The sequence below is a fragment of the Sus scrofa genome, chromosome 3 (assembly GCF_054392235.1).
Source record: "Sus scrofa isolate SSC_HxYL_T2T_F1_AM1 chromosome 3, Sscrofa_HxYL_maternal_Yorkshire_Landrace_v2.0, whole genome shotgun sequence".
In the NCBI taxonomy this organism is placed as follows: domain Eukaryota; kingdom Metazoa; phylum Chordata; class Mammalia; order Artiodactyla; family Suidae; genus Sus; species Sus scrofa.
The window spans coordinates 30,705,342-30,720,124 of record NC_139385.1 but is presented as its reverse complement, the minus strand read 5'-3'; the positions used below and the strand labels follow the sequence as shown (position 1 = coordinate 30,720,124).

At 44.6% G+C, this 14,783-nt stretch overlaps 1 protein-coding gene across 2 annotated transcripts in view; it reads right to left on the bottom strand.

Annotated features, from left to right (window-relative positions):
* Positions 1-14,783, bottom strand: part of DNAH3 (dynein axonemal heavy chain 3) — a 215,527-nt gene that overhangs the window by 152,237 nt on the left and 48,507 nt on the right. For both annotated transcript variants that reach the window (XM_021086503.2, XM_085017379.1), the window contains 5 exons: positions 14,339-14,550; positions 9,893-9,984; positions 5,434-5,548; positions 1,269-1,385; positions 286-465 (listed from right to left, as the gene is read on the bottom strand). In XM_021086503.2, the coding sequence (XP_020942162.2) occupies positions 286-465; positions 1,269-1,385; positions 5,434-5,548; positions 9,893-9,984; positions 14,339-14,550 (716 nt within the window). The remainder of the gene's footprint in view (positions 1-285; positions 466-1,268; positions 1,386-5,433; positions 5,549-9,892; positions 9,985-14,338; positions 14,551-14,783) is intronic.

Here is a 14,783-nt window from a genome sequence, read left to right as displayed (position 1 = left end):
CTGCAACCTACACTGCAGCTTGCAGCAAAGGATACTTAACCCACAGAGTCAGACCAGGGATTGAACCCACATCCTCACAGAGACAATGTCAGGTCCTTAACCCACTGAGCCACAATGGGAACTCCCTGTGTTTGAATTTTTAATAACAATAACTTTTGAAATTAGAAAAAATTTATAAAGATATTGAATTTGCAAACGTCTAGTTTACTTATAGGTTTCATGGGACAGGGTGGCATTGCATCCCACATTCCTGATGATGAGATATGCTAGGGAGTAAAAACTCACGGCTTGGGACATGAGTGATTTCCAGTAACTATCAACGATGGCAAACTTCTTGCCCTCTTCTGGCATTTGGGCTATGATGTCCTCTGAACTGAAGATTGGTTCCAGGTACAACCAGGTGGCTTGGCATTTTAACCAAGCATCCAAAATTTCCTGCACACGAACCAACTTTTCTTCCCACTTCTGCAAATTTAGCATGTCATATCTGAATCATTAACATGGCCCGCTGCATCACAGGCCCACCGACTAAACAGATGGATAGATTCATTAATTTATTCACTCATTCACTTGTTCAACAAATACTTATTGAGTGCCCATTATGTTCTGGTCACTCTTCTAGGCACAGTGGATATAGCAATGAAAGAAAAAAACAAGAGTCTTTGCCTTTGTGGAGTTCTGTTCTTAGTGGAATAATAATAATAAAACAACCACAGTAACAGTAATAGTTATAAGGCTTATTCTGTGACAATTGATGGCCTGAGTGCTTTATGTATGCAAAGGCAATTTAATCCAACAGATTTATGAGGGACATATTATTACAAAATTCACTTTATAGATGAGAAACGAATACAGAACAGTTGAAGTAACTTGTTCGAAGTCACACAACTAATAAGAGGCAGAGTCAGAATTTGAACCCAGGGAGTCTGGCTTGAGTCTGTGCCCTTAGCCTATCCCACTTCTACGAACAATGAGCAAAGGAGGCCAAACCTTGCATGGTTTATAGTCCAGATTATTATAGCCCACAAGATAGTTGCCAAATGTATTTCTGTTTGATGCATTCACATCATCTCATTTTCTCATTTAACATTAAGCAGACTGTTACAAAGGCTTACTTGGATAGTTATTACTTTTAGCTTTTTGTTTTTTTCCAATCAAGAGAAAGTGAGTGTGTCTGTTAACTGAACTTAAAACTGAACTTTCCCCTCCTCGAAGAAACCCAGAGTTAATAGGGCATCACAAGGCATTCAAACTTCAGCTCCTCTTACCCGGCATTCTGCTTCTATTGGTTTGATGAATGGAGAGCCACACATGGTCTGGGTCTTTATCACGTGATCATCCAGTAGCAGTTGAATGTCATCAACTGAACACAAGATGCTTGTATCCTGCAAATAAAAACGACCCGCCCTGTCAAAATCGCAAGACCACTCCCCTCAACTTTTCATCATGATCCGCAAAGGCCTCACAGCTCAGCTCTCCACCCCAGTGGGACATAGGAATCCATGTCTTGTGGGGGATGGAATTTCCATTTTCTTCATTGAAAATATCCTTAAAGACACTTTTCTACCTCCTTTGCAGAAATCAAATATGGTCCAACCCTAGACCTGCAACTAGCATCTGTTGCAGGGAGGAAGAGTTCTGTTCCCTTCCATATGTTCCTGACTCTCTATTCATTTCTTTCCTGGCTCTCCCTCAGGTAGAATCAGCTGCTAATCTGGTTAGGCCTCAACCTTGGTTCCCAAACTGTGTGCCCCAGGGCACTGCAGCAAGTTCACAGGAAATAACTGTGGTTATTCAAAAATAAAATCCAAATGTTTTTCTTTCAATTTATATGTTGTTTTTTTTTTTTTCCAGACTGTTGTTAAGCTGATGGGACACAAATACTTTTAAGCTGTTCGAACCTAATTATTTCAAAAAACAAAGCTGTTAAGTATTTCTTTTGAACTAGGGAAGGGAACCATGAAAAAAAGTACTCAGACACCAAGAGCACTGTGAACCAGTTTGGGAACCTCTGACTAAACAATTATGGGGCCATATTTTGCTACTAGTTAAGGTGCCTTAAAGGTCAGCCCCTTTTCCTCCCGGACTTTGCGGCAAGCAAGCTGATAAGTCCCCTCGTGGCAGGTCTGGTCTTCCTCATTTCTGTTTCACTTCCTTCAAGCCTACATCTGTGTGGTTAATCTGGAGCTAGGATATATTCTCTCATCTACCTTATACCAGTAGCTCTGCACTGGGAGGTGTGTCCAGCTATTAATAAAGTAGTAGTTTGACTCCCATCTTGCTGTTGATCCTAGGCTACTTGAGTCAAAAACTGCGGAGGAGTTCCCATCGAGGCGCAGCAGAAATGAATCTGACTAGGAAACATGATGTTGCGGGTTCAACCCCTGGCCCAGGATCCAGCGTTGTCGTGAGCTGTGGTGTAGGTCGAAGGTGTGGCTAGGATATGGCGATGCTGTGGCTGTGGTGTAGGCTGGCAGCTACAGCTCCGGATTCGACCCCTAGCCTGGGAACCTCCATATGCCACAGGTGCAGCCCTAAAAAGACAAAAAGACAAACAAAAGCAAAAACAAAAATCTCCAAGGACTGGTATAACTAGATATAACTGAGCCGTTACCAGGCCCCCCGACTTAATTCCTCATCTCAGTTCACAGCCTCTAGCAGTAATGAATCCAATCAGACTGTGTAATACCAAGTTGCTGGGACCTGCGTGGCCCGGTCTTACTGGGAGAAGCCCTCAGTTCTCCTCCCTCACTATAGGGAGTGAGGCTCGTCTATAGTTGGCTCGTCTATAGTTCTTAGCCAAGTGAAATCAAGGCCTCTTGGAGTTCCCGTCGTGGCGCAGTGGTTAACAAATGCGACTAGGAACCATGAGGTTGCGGGTTCAATCCCTGCCCTTGCTCAGTGGGTTAAGGATCCGGCGTTGCCATGAGCTGTGGTGTAGGTTGCAGACGCGGCTCGGATCCCGAGTTGCTGTGGCTCTGGCGTAGGCTGACGGCTACAGCTCTGATTCGACCCCTAGCCTGGGAACCTCCATATGCCGTGGGAGTGGCCCAAAGAAATAGCAAAAAGCCAAAAAAAAAAAAACAAAAACAAAAACAAACAAACAAAAAAAAACAAGGCCTCTAGACAAAGAGGAAAAGAAGTCACAAAGGGTAACATGCATTCCAGTGGGGAGGGATGTACAGGAGCCTTTGCTTTAGTTTTAGTTCTCAATCCACACTGTGCTTGAGAAAAACCACAAGTGCCTTAAAAATAAAGATGCCCAGGCCAGGAATGGTATTGTGATTTATAATAAGAAATGCATATTTGGTCTTTGCCCCTTTTGCTGGTGCAGCTCCTACAATCCTTGGAATTTCCTAAGGGATGAGAGCAATAAAAAGTGTCTTTTGTTTTGTTAATGAGGTGACTTGTAGACCAAACCTATGGTTGGGGCCAAAGAGCCAATCCTGTGATTAGAGGGTTGGGACTTTCAGTCCCACCATCCTGACCTCCTGGGAGAGGAAGGGGTACAGAGATTGAGTTCAATCACCAATGGCCAATGGGTTAATCAATTATGCCAATGTAACGAAGCCTCTAGAAACACCCCAAAGGAGAGCATTCAGAGAGCTTCTGAGTTGACGAACATGTGGAGATTTGGGGAGAGTGGTGTGCTCAGAGAGAGCATGGAAGCTCCGTACCCCTCCCGCCACACCCTGCTCTGTGCACCTCTTCTCCACCTGGCTGCTCCTGGGTTCTATATCCTTTCCTAATAAACTGGTGACCTAGTAAATAAACTGTTTCTCTGAGTTCTAATAAATTAATTAAACCCAAGGAGGGTTTGTTGTGACCTCCAATCTATAGCTGGTGGGTCAGAAATACAGGTGATCACCTGGGCTTGAGACTGGGATCTGACGTGGGAGGTGAGAGGGTTTGCAGCCTTGTAGGACGGAACTCTTAACCTGTGGATCTGATGCTGTCTCTAGGTAGACAGTGTCAGAATTGAGTTGAGTTGTAGGACACCTAGCTTGTGTCAGAGAATTGCGTGGTGGCGTGGGAATCTCATCCACTCATCCCCGACACACACATGGGATTGAGAAGCACCGCTTTAAGAGCTATTGGTCTACAGGATGTGAGTTTCAGCCTGTGGCCACCATGATGTACTGCTCACCCAAGCAGCAAGCCCTCCCACTCATCATGCATCCTAAGAGCAAGCCAGACCCAGGAGATAGCTGAGCAAATCCTTTAGGCATACGTACCCTCGCATGTACTCTAGGAACTTAAATGTTCTACAATGCCAGTGACAAGAAAGAAGTGTACACTCTTGCTATTCAGAGACCACAGCTTTGATATTATTTGGGAGCTTGTTGGACGTGCAGAAACTCAGAACCTGCACTTTAGAAAGGTCCTCAGGTAATTCCGACACTTAATATAATAACACCGGAGATGTGCTAAGCATTCTCTACTTCAGGTATGCTTTTGAGGGACTTGGGGGGCCCTCCCCAGGAAAGGCTAATTCAGGAGTCTTGTACATCTCCTTCTCAAGAGAAAGCTTGTTGCTCTGAATCAAAAGGCCATTTGAAAGCACATCCCTCTGTGGTGGTGCCCGTGAAGAAGACTAACTGGCAAAGGAAGGCAGATAGGAGACAATAAACTAATGGGACGGCACGGTGACTGCAGACAACAACACTGTATTAAAAACTTCCAAGCTGATTAGGACACTAGACCTTAATTATCCTACCACAAAAAAGGAAAGAGGAGATGATGGGAGGTGATAGAGGTGTTAGCTAGGGGAGTAATCATGTTGCAACATTCAAATGGATTAAATCAACACGTTGTACACCTTAAACATACACAATGTTATATGTTGATTATATCTCAAAAATTTTTTTTGTCTTATTAGGGCAAATATACATATGGAGGTTCCCAGGCTAGGGGTCTAATCAGAGCTGTAGCCACTGGCCTATACCACAAGCACAGCAACACCAGATCTGAGCCATGTCTGTGACCTGTACCACAGCTCACGGCAATGCTAGATCCTTAACCCACTGAGCAAGGCCAGGGACTGAACCTGCATCCTCATGGATCCTAGTCAGATTTATTTCCACTGAGTTAAGATGGGAACTCCTAAATTTAAAAAAAAAAAACGGTGTAAAGGATCCTTCTTGCTTGAGTTGTTGCAATTCTTTTATGGCCACACCTGTGGCATATGGAAGTTCCTGGACTCGGGGTCAAATTAGAGTTGCAGCAGGGGCCTATGCCACAGCTTGTGGCAATGCTGGATGCTGAGCAAGGCCAAGGATCGAACCTGCATCCTCACGGAGACAACGCTGGGTACTTAACCCCCCTGAGCCACAGTGAGAACTCTTTGCTGCAGTCCTGAATGAATCCCTCTGTAATTTACTACATAATAAAAGGGTTGCTCTCCAGGGGCTGGACAGGTGAACTGAGACTTACAGTGTCCCTGTACTTCACAAAGTTGAAGGTCATGCTAGCCCAGTCTAACTTCATTTTCTCCAAGTTTTTCTCCAAAGAGTATTCCTTACTGGCAGCTGCACCAATGGGTTCCAGTCTAAAGAGAGAACACAGAGACAGTAACATTAACAGGAGGAGGCAGCAAAACCACACCAAAGGAGGAGTTTCAGCTCAGTCCCTAGAGAAATTTAAAAACAGCCCTTCCTTTTACTAAAATGTTTACCATCTTACTCTAATATTTACTAGCTATCTCCAGTGACGTTTGGAGCTGTGTTATGGGCTGAATTGCATCCCTCCAAAAACTGTGTGTTGAGGTCCTAACCTCCCTCCCAGACTGGACCTCAGAATGTGAGGTAACCTATTTGGACTCAGGGTCTTTAAAGAGGTAGTTAAATTAAAATGAGGTCATTAAGATGGGTCCTAATCCAATATGACTGGTGCCCTTATAAGAAGAGGAGAGTAAGACACCGACACACACAGGAAGTGGCATCTGCAAGCCAAGGAGAGAGGTCTCAGAAGACATCAATCCTGCCCAAACCTGGATCTTGGACTTCAAGCCTCCAGAACCATGAGAAAATAAATTTCTGTTATTTAAGCCACTTAGTCTATGATATTTGTTATAGGAGCCCTAGACAACGAACACAAGGTGAATAATTCTTTGTTGTGGGGACTGTCCTGTGCTCTGTAGGATGTTTAGCTGCATCCTTGGCTGCTATCCACTAGATGACGGTAGCTGACTCCCCCCAGTCTCCACCCCTGGTCACTGTGGCAACCAAAACTGTCTCCAGAGAACCAATCTACAAAACAGAAACAGGGGAGATCCTGTCATGGCTCAGTGGTTAACGAACCCGACTGGTGTTCATGAGGACACAGGTTCGATCCCTGGCCTCGCTCAGTGGGTTAAGGATCTGGCGTTGCCGTGAGCTGCAGTGTAGGTCTCAGACGCAGCTCGAATCCCGCATTGCTGTGGCTGTGGTGTAGGCTGGCAGCTGCAGTTCTGATTCAGCCCCTAGCCTGAGAACCTCCATATGCCATGGGTGTGGCTCTAAAAAGACAAAAGACAAAAAAAAAAGAAAGAAAGAAAGAAAGAAACAGATTCACAGACATGGAGAACAGACTTGTGGTTGGCAAGGGGGAGGGGAGAGGGAGTGGGATGAACCGGGAGTTTGGGGTTAGTAGATGCAAACTATTATACTTACAATGGGTAGACAATAGAGTCCTACTGTATAGCACAGAGAACTCTATCCAATCTCCTGGAATAGACCATGATGGAAATACAATATGAAAGAGTATAATATATGTATAAAGAATGTATATACGTGTTTGACTGAGTTACTTTGCTGTGTAGCAGAATTGACACAACACTGTAAATCAACTATAACTTTTAAAAAACGTCTTCAGATAATGCCAAGTGTTCCAAGGAGGTCGAAATCCCCAGTTGAGAACCACAATTTTAAGGCCTTTTTCCATTTTCATTACTCCTTATTACTCCCATTTACTTCAGAATTATTATCCTGACTTATTCATATCCTAGAACTTCTGTTAATTTATAAGATCCTTTTACTCTACTCCCTGTCTCTATCTTTTAAAAAAACACTTTCTCCCAGTGTAATGGGTCCATCCCTCTATATGTTACGTAGGAGAGCTGGATCCTAAACCCAGGTATGGCCAAAGAATTGAAAAGCAAAGTCCTTGGAGGAAAGAGGAAGGATTTTTCTTTATGTCTCAGCACATGGCTTCCTTGGCCATCCGATCTTTACTTCCAGATTACAAAACTGAAGCTCAGAGGAAGCAGGTGACATGTCCAAAGCCACACACACAGCTGGGGAGTGCTAGAACCAGGTCTAGATCCCAGATCCTCTGACTCCTAACCTGGTGTTCCCACCTCCTCCACTTTTTGCCTTCTCCCTTCTCTTTATCAGGGGACCAATACAATGGCTCACATGTGGTCAGCCAAATTGGGCAACTCAACAGAGCAGAAAGCCCTCATTTAGCTTCATGCAGGGAGGTAGAAGAGGCATGGATAATGCTAAACAGTGGCTGATCAAGACCTCAGCAGCCTGGTCATCATCCTAAATGTGGCCTTCTTAGGAGACAACTGAAATGAGTAGGTCTAGAGAGAACAATGCAGGCAGGTGCCAACCCAGATGAGTAGGAGACAAACAGACTGGCCTGTGGCCATGACCAAGTCACTTGACAGGCCTTCGGTCTCCATCTGCTCATATCAGGGGTTGCTGGTATAATTAAAGAAGATAAAATGCTTGTAACATGCCTTACGGCTTATAATTATGCAAATCATTACACAGGGGAGGGATTCATGGGATTGGGTGTCCACAAACTATAGCAAGAGTTGACCTTACCCAAATGTGTTAAAGATGCTTGCTAACTATGGGCTGTGATAAAACTGACTTAACTATGGGCTGGTGGGAATATCACACCTGCCTAAGAGGCAGTAGCTGAGAACTAAGGTGTTCAATCATTAAGGGAACATGTCTTATCTCATAATCCTCACAATAACTCCAATCCCCTATTATTATTCCCATTTTACAGATAAGGAGACTGGAGCACACAGAGGTAAACATCTTGGCCAAGGCCTCACCACTTCCGGATTTGTCACAGCTGAGCACGCTGGCATGAAGTATGGCACAGCGGCTGTGTGTTAGCTCAGTCTCTGTCTCTGCAGGTGGGTTTATCTTTTCAGACAGAAAAGGGTGATGGTCAAGGCTCTGAAGTCAGGTAGCCTGGACTCACTTTTGGTGTTTTTAGTTACTACTGTGATTTCTGGAGCGTTCATCTCTCTAATCAATTAATTTCCTCATCTGTAAAATGTGAATAAAATTAGCTAGAATATTAGGGAGCTATGATAGATAAGTTGGTTAATGTACATAAAACGCTGAGAGCAGCATAAGTGTTGTAGAGCTGGTATTTCTTGGGAACATCTTATTGGGCAAAATGAGGTCCTTTAAGAAAATAACATAACCCTGGTGAAAATTCACATGCCTCTAGGCCTGCTCATTAGAGAGGGATAGGGAGAGACTCAGGGTGGACCTTAAGAGGTTAACTCAGCTTATAAAAAGTCCAGATGGGTAAGATAAGGAGGCAAGTGGTAATTTACGTCCTTTCAGGTCTCTCAAGCTGAAGCTGTCACTAGCGGGAATGAGCCAGGGAATAGGGTCAGGCCTTGGGGTGGGGCAACATGAGGTCTCCCCCATGGGTTGGTGGGTCAGGATCATTAAAAAAATTAAAATAAAAAAAATAAAGAGGGATAGTAGTGGTGGTGCTGGAGGGGTCATCACAGCATTCACGGAGCAGACAGAGAGACAGGCCTGGAAGGACCTTAGATTAGACTTGCTCTGTCCCAGTGTGAAGGTGCAAACTTTCCAACTCTAGTTAAGAATCATTATCGCCTAGAACACTGCTGTCCATTTGAAATACACCATGAGCCACATATGTCATCATAAAGTTTCTGGTAGCCACATTTACAAAAGTAAAAGAAATACATTTAATTTAATAACGTATTTTTTAAGTCAATACAAAAATGTCATTTCAACATATAATCGACATTTAAAATAATTAGATATTTTTTTTCCTTAATAAGTCTTTGAAATCCAGCCTATATTTTACACATTCAGCACATCAAACTCAGAATAGCTACATTTCAAGGGCTGAGGAGCCACACATGGCTAGTGGCTCCTGCACTGGACAGTGCTGACCTTGATGGCTTGTTAAAACACAGATTTCAGGGTCCACCTCCAGAATTTCGGATTCAGTAGATTGGGATGGGGCCTGAGAACGCGCATGTCTAACAAGTTCCCAGGTGATGCTGATGCAGCTGGTCTGGGGTCACGAGTCTGAGAGCCACACATGTTGAGTGAGAACCAAACCCAGTTGCCTAACAGGGTCTTTAGTCTTAGCAATACATCTCCCCACCCATCACCCTGAAGGAAGTGTGGAAAAACAAATGGGATCCTGAGAATCTCTGGTCTTAAAAATTGCTGTTCAAATAGTACAGATTCTCAAATTCCAGGGGCATTTGGGGAAGGATAGAAAGAAGTGAAGTGATTTCTCATTTGACTATATTTCATGGAATTTGAGAGCTCAGAGAACCACTCCTGTTTGTTGCTGTTGTTTGTTTAAAGAAGAGGAAACCCAGGCCCAGAAAGGTTAAATGGTTTTGCCCAAAGTCACTGAGACCTGGGCTTGGAACTCAAGTTCAAGGGACTTTTTAAAAAAATTTCTTTTTGAAATAAAATCTCTGACTCAATTTTCGAGTCATAATCTGACATCAACCCTGCAGCTGAAAACGAGAACTTCACTAGCAGCTAGTCAATCAGAATGAGAAAAGCAGCCTGCTACGAGGTCTTTCAGTCATAAATATTGTTGTGGGAACTGACAGATACTTTGACCAAAAAAACTCTCTGAAGGAAGGGAGAAGCCTTACTTTTCAATGAATTTGCCAAATCCAATTTCCAGCATGTTTGAGAGGGAAGTCGTTTCAGTGGGCTTTATTTCATAGCCGACAATCTCACTGATCTGCAAAGAGAAAAACAAGTGTGTATTGTCCAAGGTAGACTTTCTGCAATGACCAAAATGTTGTCCATCTGTGCCTTTTTGTGCAGGAGCCACCAGGCACACTCAGCTACAGAGCCCTGGAAATGTAGCTAGTGTGACTGAGGCACTGATTTTCCAATTTTATTTAATTTTACTTTAAATAGCTGCATGCACCTAGTGGCTACTGAATTGGAGGTTGCAGGTCTGAGGATTTGGGAGGCAGCCTAGGGCCACCTTGCATTGTGTCTAGTTTCCTGGGGGTTATTCTCCCACCAGGACTTGGCATGATGCAAACTCGTGAGCATCTTACAGGCTCACAACCAGATCTTGGTTGTTCTGTTCTCTCAGGGCTGCGTACAGAACAAACCTGGGGCTTGACAAAAGCTACAACAAGGGTTTGCTGAATAAAAGGAGGAGGAAGTTGTGAGTACATGGATCAGGCAGATCCCCACCTTCTGTGAAGAGAGGATGCTGGGAAGGAGGAAGTTCTCCTCCACCAAAATCTTCCTTCTCAATCCAGCTTGTTGGAAATGTTAGCATTCCTTATGCCTCTTCCTTTCACATAAATATTACCTGAACCTTTCCTTTAAGTGAAAATACCCCTGAAAAAGGTCTTTGATGAAGTCTCTGACAGCTTTTGAGCACTATTCTCAGGGACTGAGACATCTGGGCAGTATGAAGGTTTTGTGTGCTCAAGAAGCGGATGCGGGCTGAGGGGAATGAGCTGCTGTAAAAAAAAAACCCTCATCTACTGCCCAGTTTTGTCTCTGTCCAGCTCCATCAGGATGAAAGAATATCAGGGCAGGACGGGACATGAAAGATGAGTCATGTTCTGTCTTATTTAGCGCTGCGTTCTTGCAGCCTGGTATTCAGTAGGCATCAATTAAGTACTTGTGGCGTGAAAAGCATGGATGAACCAGCTAATTCAAATACCTTCCAGGCTGGATTCTGAGGACACCTGGAGGACCATTAAGGTAATGGAAATAATAAAGATACTGAACATTTATTGAGGGCTTACTATGTAGGCAACTGTTTTAAAAGCTTTACGTACTTATTTCATTCTCCCAACATGGTGAGGAAGGTACCAATGTGTCATCATTCCTGTTTTACATAGAAAGAAACTGAGACAAAGAAATTAAGTCTCTGGTCTAAGACCATCTCTCTAATAGACCCTAAGAGCCATTGCAGAATTGGGATTTGGATCCAGTTCTGACTCCAAAGCTTTCATCCATCACATGCTAGTGTTTCCTGCAGGTCTTCTATGTATAACTGTGCAGGTTATACACTGGATAAACCCTAGAAAGTACAATTCACACTGTACTGCACAAAAGTAGCAGTCCCTAGAGCACAATCTGCACAACTGCTCCTGGTAGCCCTAGGCTCGCATTTATTCTCTAGTACCTAAAAATATGGCTTAGAACAACACACTCTCTCTGGGTTTAAATGACACAACTGTGTAAAGCACCTCGCCTAGTACTTGGCCTATGGAAGGACTCAGAGGCCTGTAGTTTTATTTTTTAAATTGCTTTTGTTTGTTATAGAGATTAACAAGGCATCTGATTTTCTACGAGCCTGAAGTTATGCCATCCAGTACATAACCACGAACCCCTTGTCACCATTGAGAATTTGCAGTGTGACTAAATCTACATGGAGTTGTGCTGTAGGCAAAAGCACACCCTATTTCAAAGACTTAGTAGGGAAACTGTAATGGGAGTGATCACATTAACACTTTTATATTGCTTGACTATTGACCTGACAATGTTTTAGAGAAGTTTGGTTAAATAGGTTCATAAAATTCACTTCACCTGTTTACGCTTTTAAAGAACGTGGCTACTAGAAACTTTAAAATTGCACATATGCTCGTGTTATAGTTCCACTGGGCAGCAGTGCCCTAGAGGGCCAGCTCCAGTACTCTTCAGTGCTATGTTACCGTGTTCTATCTTGTTTTAAGCCACAGTATCAGCAAAGTCTCTGTCTCAAACACAGAGACTAGTCTTTCCTGCCTAAGTTCTGGGTAATGGTCAGAAATCCTAACACAACCCCCTCATGACCCCAGAAGATTCATTTTGTAGTCTTGAAAGCTAAAGGTGGTTTAGCCTGCAGAGCCTTCCCCAGAACCAAATCTGTGCCCAAGGGTCTCCGGAGTTTGGCATTAGAACAGAGGATGCTTCCCCAGAGGCTGTCACTAGAGTGACTTGTTGTGTGACCTACAATGCAGGTGGGAATGGGGGCAGCCCTGAGTGTATCTGGTGGCCTTTGCCCTTTCTGAGCTTACCTGTGACACTTCAGCCCACTGAGACTCCCCACTGTAGGTGCTCTTTATTCAGATGCCACCTTCCCTCTTATCTATGGTAACTGACCATACAGTAACTTACCTACAGTAAGTGGATTACAGTGTACTCCACTCTTACCTGTCACTTACTGCCCCCTACTGTCCACTCCTCTCCCTGACCTGATATTTCTCGTCCCCTTTTCATCCATCAGGCCTGAGTGAAAAAGACCTAGATTCCAATTCTCTTCCCCACCACTCATTGGCCACATGACAATTTATTGTCCCTACTTCAATGGGTTGTTGGGAGGATGAAATGAGAGAATCTATATAAAGTATATAACAGTTCCCAGGGCATAGCTGGTATGCAATACACTTTAACTGTCAATGTTATTATGACTTTAATTCCAGGGAATTTTTTTACCCCCCAATTTGTCCATCTAAGTGGCCTATAAATGAAAATTTTTAGTGTCTACGAATGGTTAGGATTCTTTTTGTCTTTTTAGGGCAGCACCCATAGCATATGGAAGATCCCAAGCTAAGGGGCGAATCGGAGCTGCAGCTGTTGGCCTACACCATAGCCACAGCCACAGCCACATGGGATTGGAGCTGCATCTGCAACCTACACCACATGTCACAGCAACACCAGATCCTTAACCCACTGAGAGAGGCCAGGGATCGAACCTGTGTCCTCATGGATACTAGTCAGATTTGTTTCTGCTGAGCCATGGCAGGAACTCCAATGGTTGGGATTCTTAAATTTCCCATGTGTGAGAACAGTGTCATCAAAGGGGAAGCACCAGATGGAGGGGGTGTTTTTCTGAGTCCCCTGGAGCACTGTTTAAATGCCATTGATGAAGGCACTTTCTATAGTGCTATTTTAGGCAGAGACCTAGCATTGCTGCAGGGCACCTGTCTACCTAACTCCCTAACCCTCTGAATGGCTCAAAGTTCCAATCAGGCTAGGTCCACAGGAAGAGGCATGGCATACGTACCAAGTGAGGGCAGCTGCCCCTGTGCAGATCCCTCTCCTGGGGCAGCTCAAGACCAGAAGTCTCCCAGGGGACCTCCTCTGTCTTTCTTTACACCCTCTGCTTAAGTCTTGACTTTCAAGGCTTTCTGGGAACCTGAAAGCAGCTCCAATCTACAGAAAAATCCTGACTCTCTCATGTACCAGATCTCTGTTGTCCTAGGGAGAGAGATGAGAATACCTCTAGCCACTGGGTGCAGGCTCCACTGACTGGAAGGTAATGGGTGTGCTCTCAGACTGAGTCCTTCTAGAGACAATGTCCTCAGTCTTGTGCATGGTTCACAGAGAGGGAATTCCAGGCCCAGGGAGAGAGGAATCTGCCTCTGGAGAGCCAGTTTCATCTCCACCTCCACACAGAGCAACTCCCTGGTAGAGACGACGTTTCAAGGCCCTTGAATGTGATGACTATTTTAGAAACACACTGAGTTCTCTCTTTTTTTCTGCTTACTATTCACACCATATTTATATAACTCTCATACTTGGTTGCTTATAAAAATCCCACCATTTTCAGGGAGAATATTTGTTATTCTCATTTATAGACTCAAAAGGCTGAAAAAGACTGCACAGAGCCTGTCAGACAATACCGCAGACAGCCCAAGCAGGAATCATCTGGCACTGTTAGGAGCCCCCAGGCATAGACGTGACTTTCTCTCCTGTGTGGCCTAGGACAAGGAAGAAATCCAGGCCCCTCCCATTGTAATTCCACATCCTGATCACCTTTTAGGACCCAGGGCAGCCATTTGCTTAGAAAAGCAGATAAGGAAAGCCTTTGTGGCCACTGGCTGGGACAACACTCAACCACCAGCAATGCAGTCCCTGGAGAAAAGGATCGACCTGTTTCTGGGGAGATGCAGGTGGTTATCCCCTTCCCTCAGAGGGCTGTCATCGCCTTACTCCCTCCTTTACTACCCGTTTGGCGTCAAGCAGCTTCTCCTTTCAGAAAGCAGCAGCTTGACCCACCAATGGTCTCAGCTTCTCAAAGGGTTCCCAGGGCCAGGGACGGGTTGGGCTGGCTGGGGGTGGGCAGTGACAGGGACCTGCTGCCAATGCCGGTCTTTCATTCCTGGGTTGCAGGAAATGCTGAGGATAGGGATGTGCTGCTTGAATTTATCAATCTTGATTTTCACATTCTCTGCTAAGCGCCTGGGTGCAGGTACATCGGCTAGGGTCTTGGTCAATTTATACATCGTCCTCCACATATTCCCTACTTCCTCTGCGATTTCCTCAGCATTCAGTAGAAAGAGAGGCCCTGAAACAGAAAAGACGGGAGAGGGAAAGATCAGATCACCAAGCAGTGTTAGTCCTGTGGGCCTTTAATTCCCTGAATTTAGATTTGAGCCTATGGGATGGATGTGGAGCAAGCACCGGCTTTGGAGTTGGGTTTGAAACCTCTACTTAGCCAGTGAAGCCCTGGGCATGGTGACTGAACTGTTCTAAGCCCCAGCAGTCTCACCTGTGACACAGGAGTAATAACAGATGCCT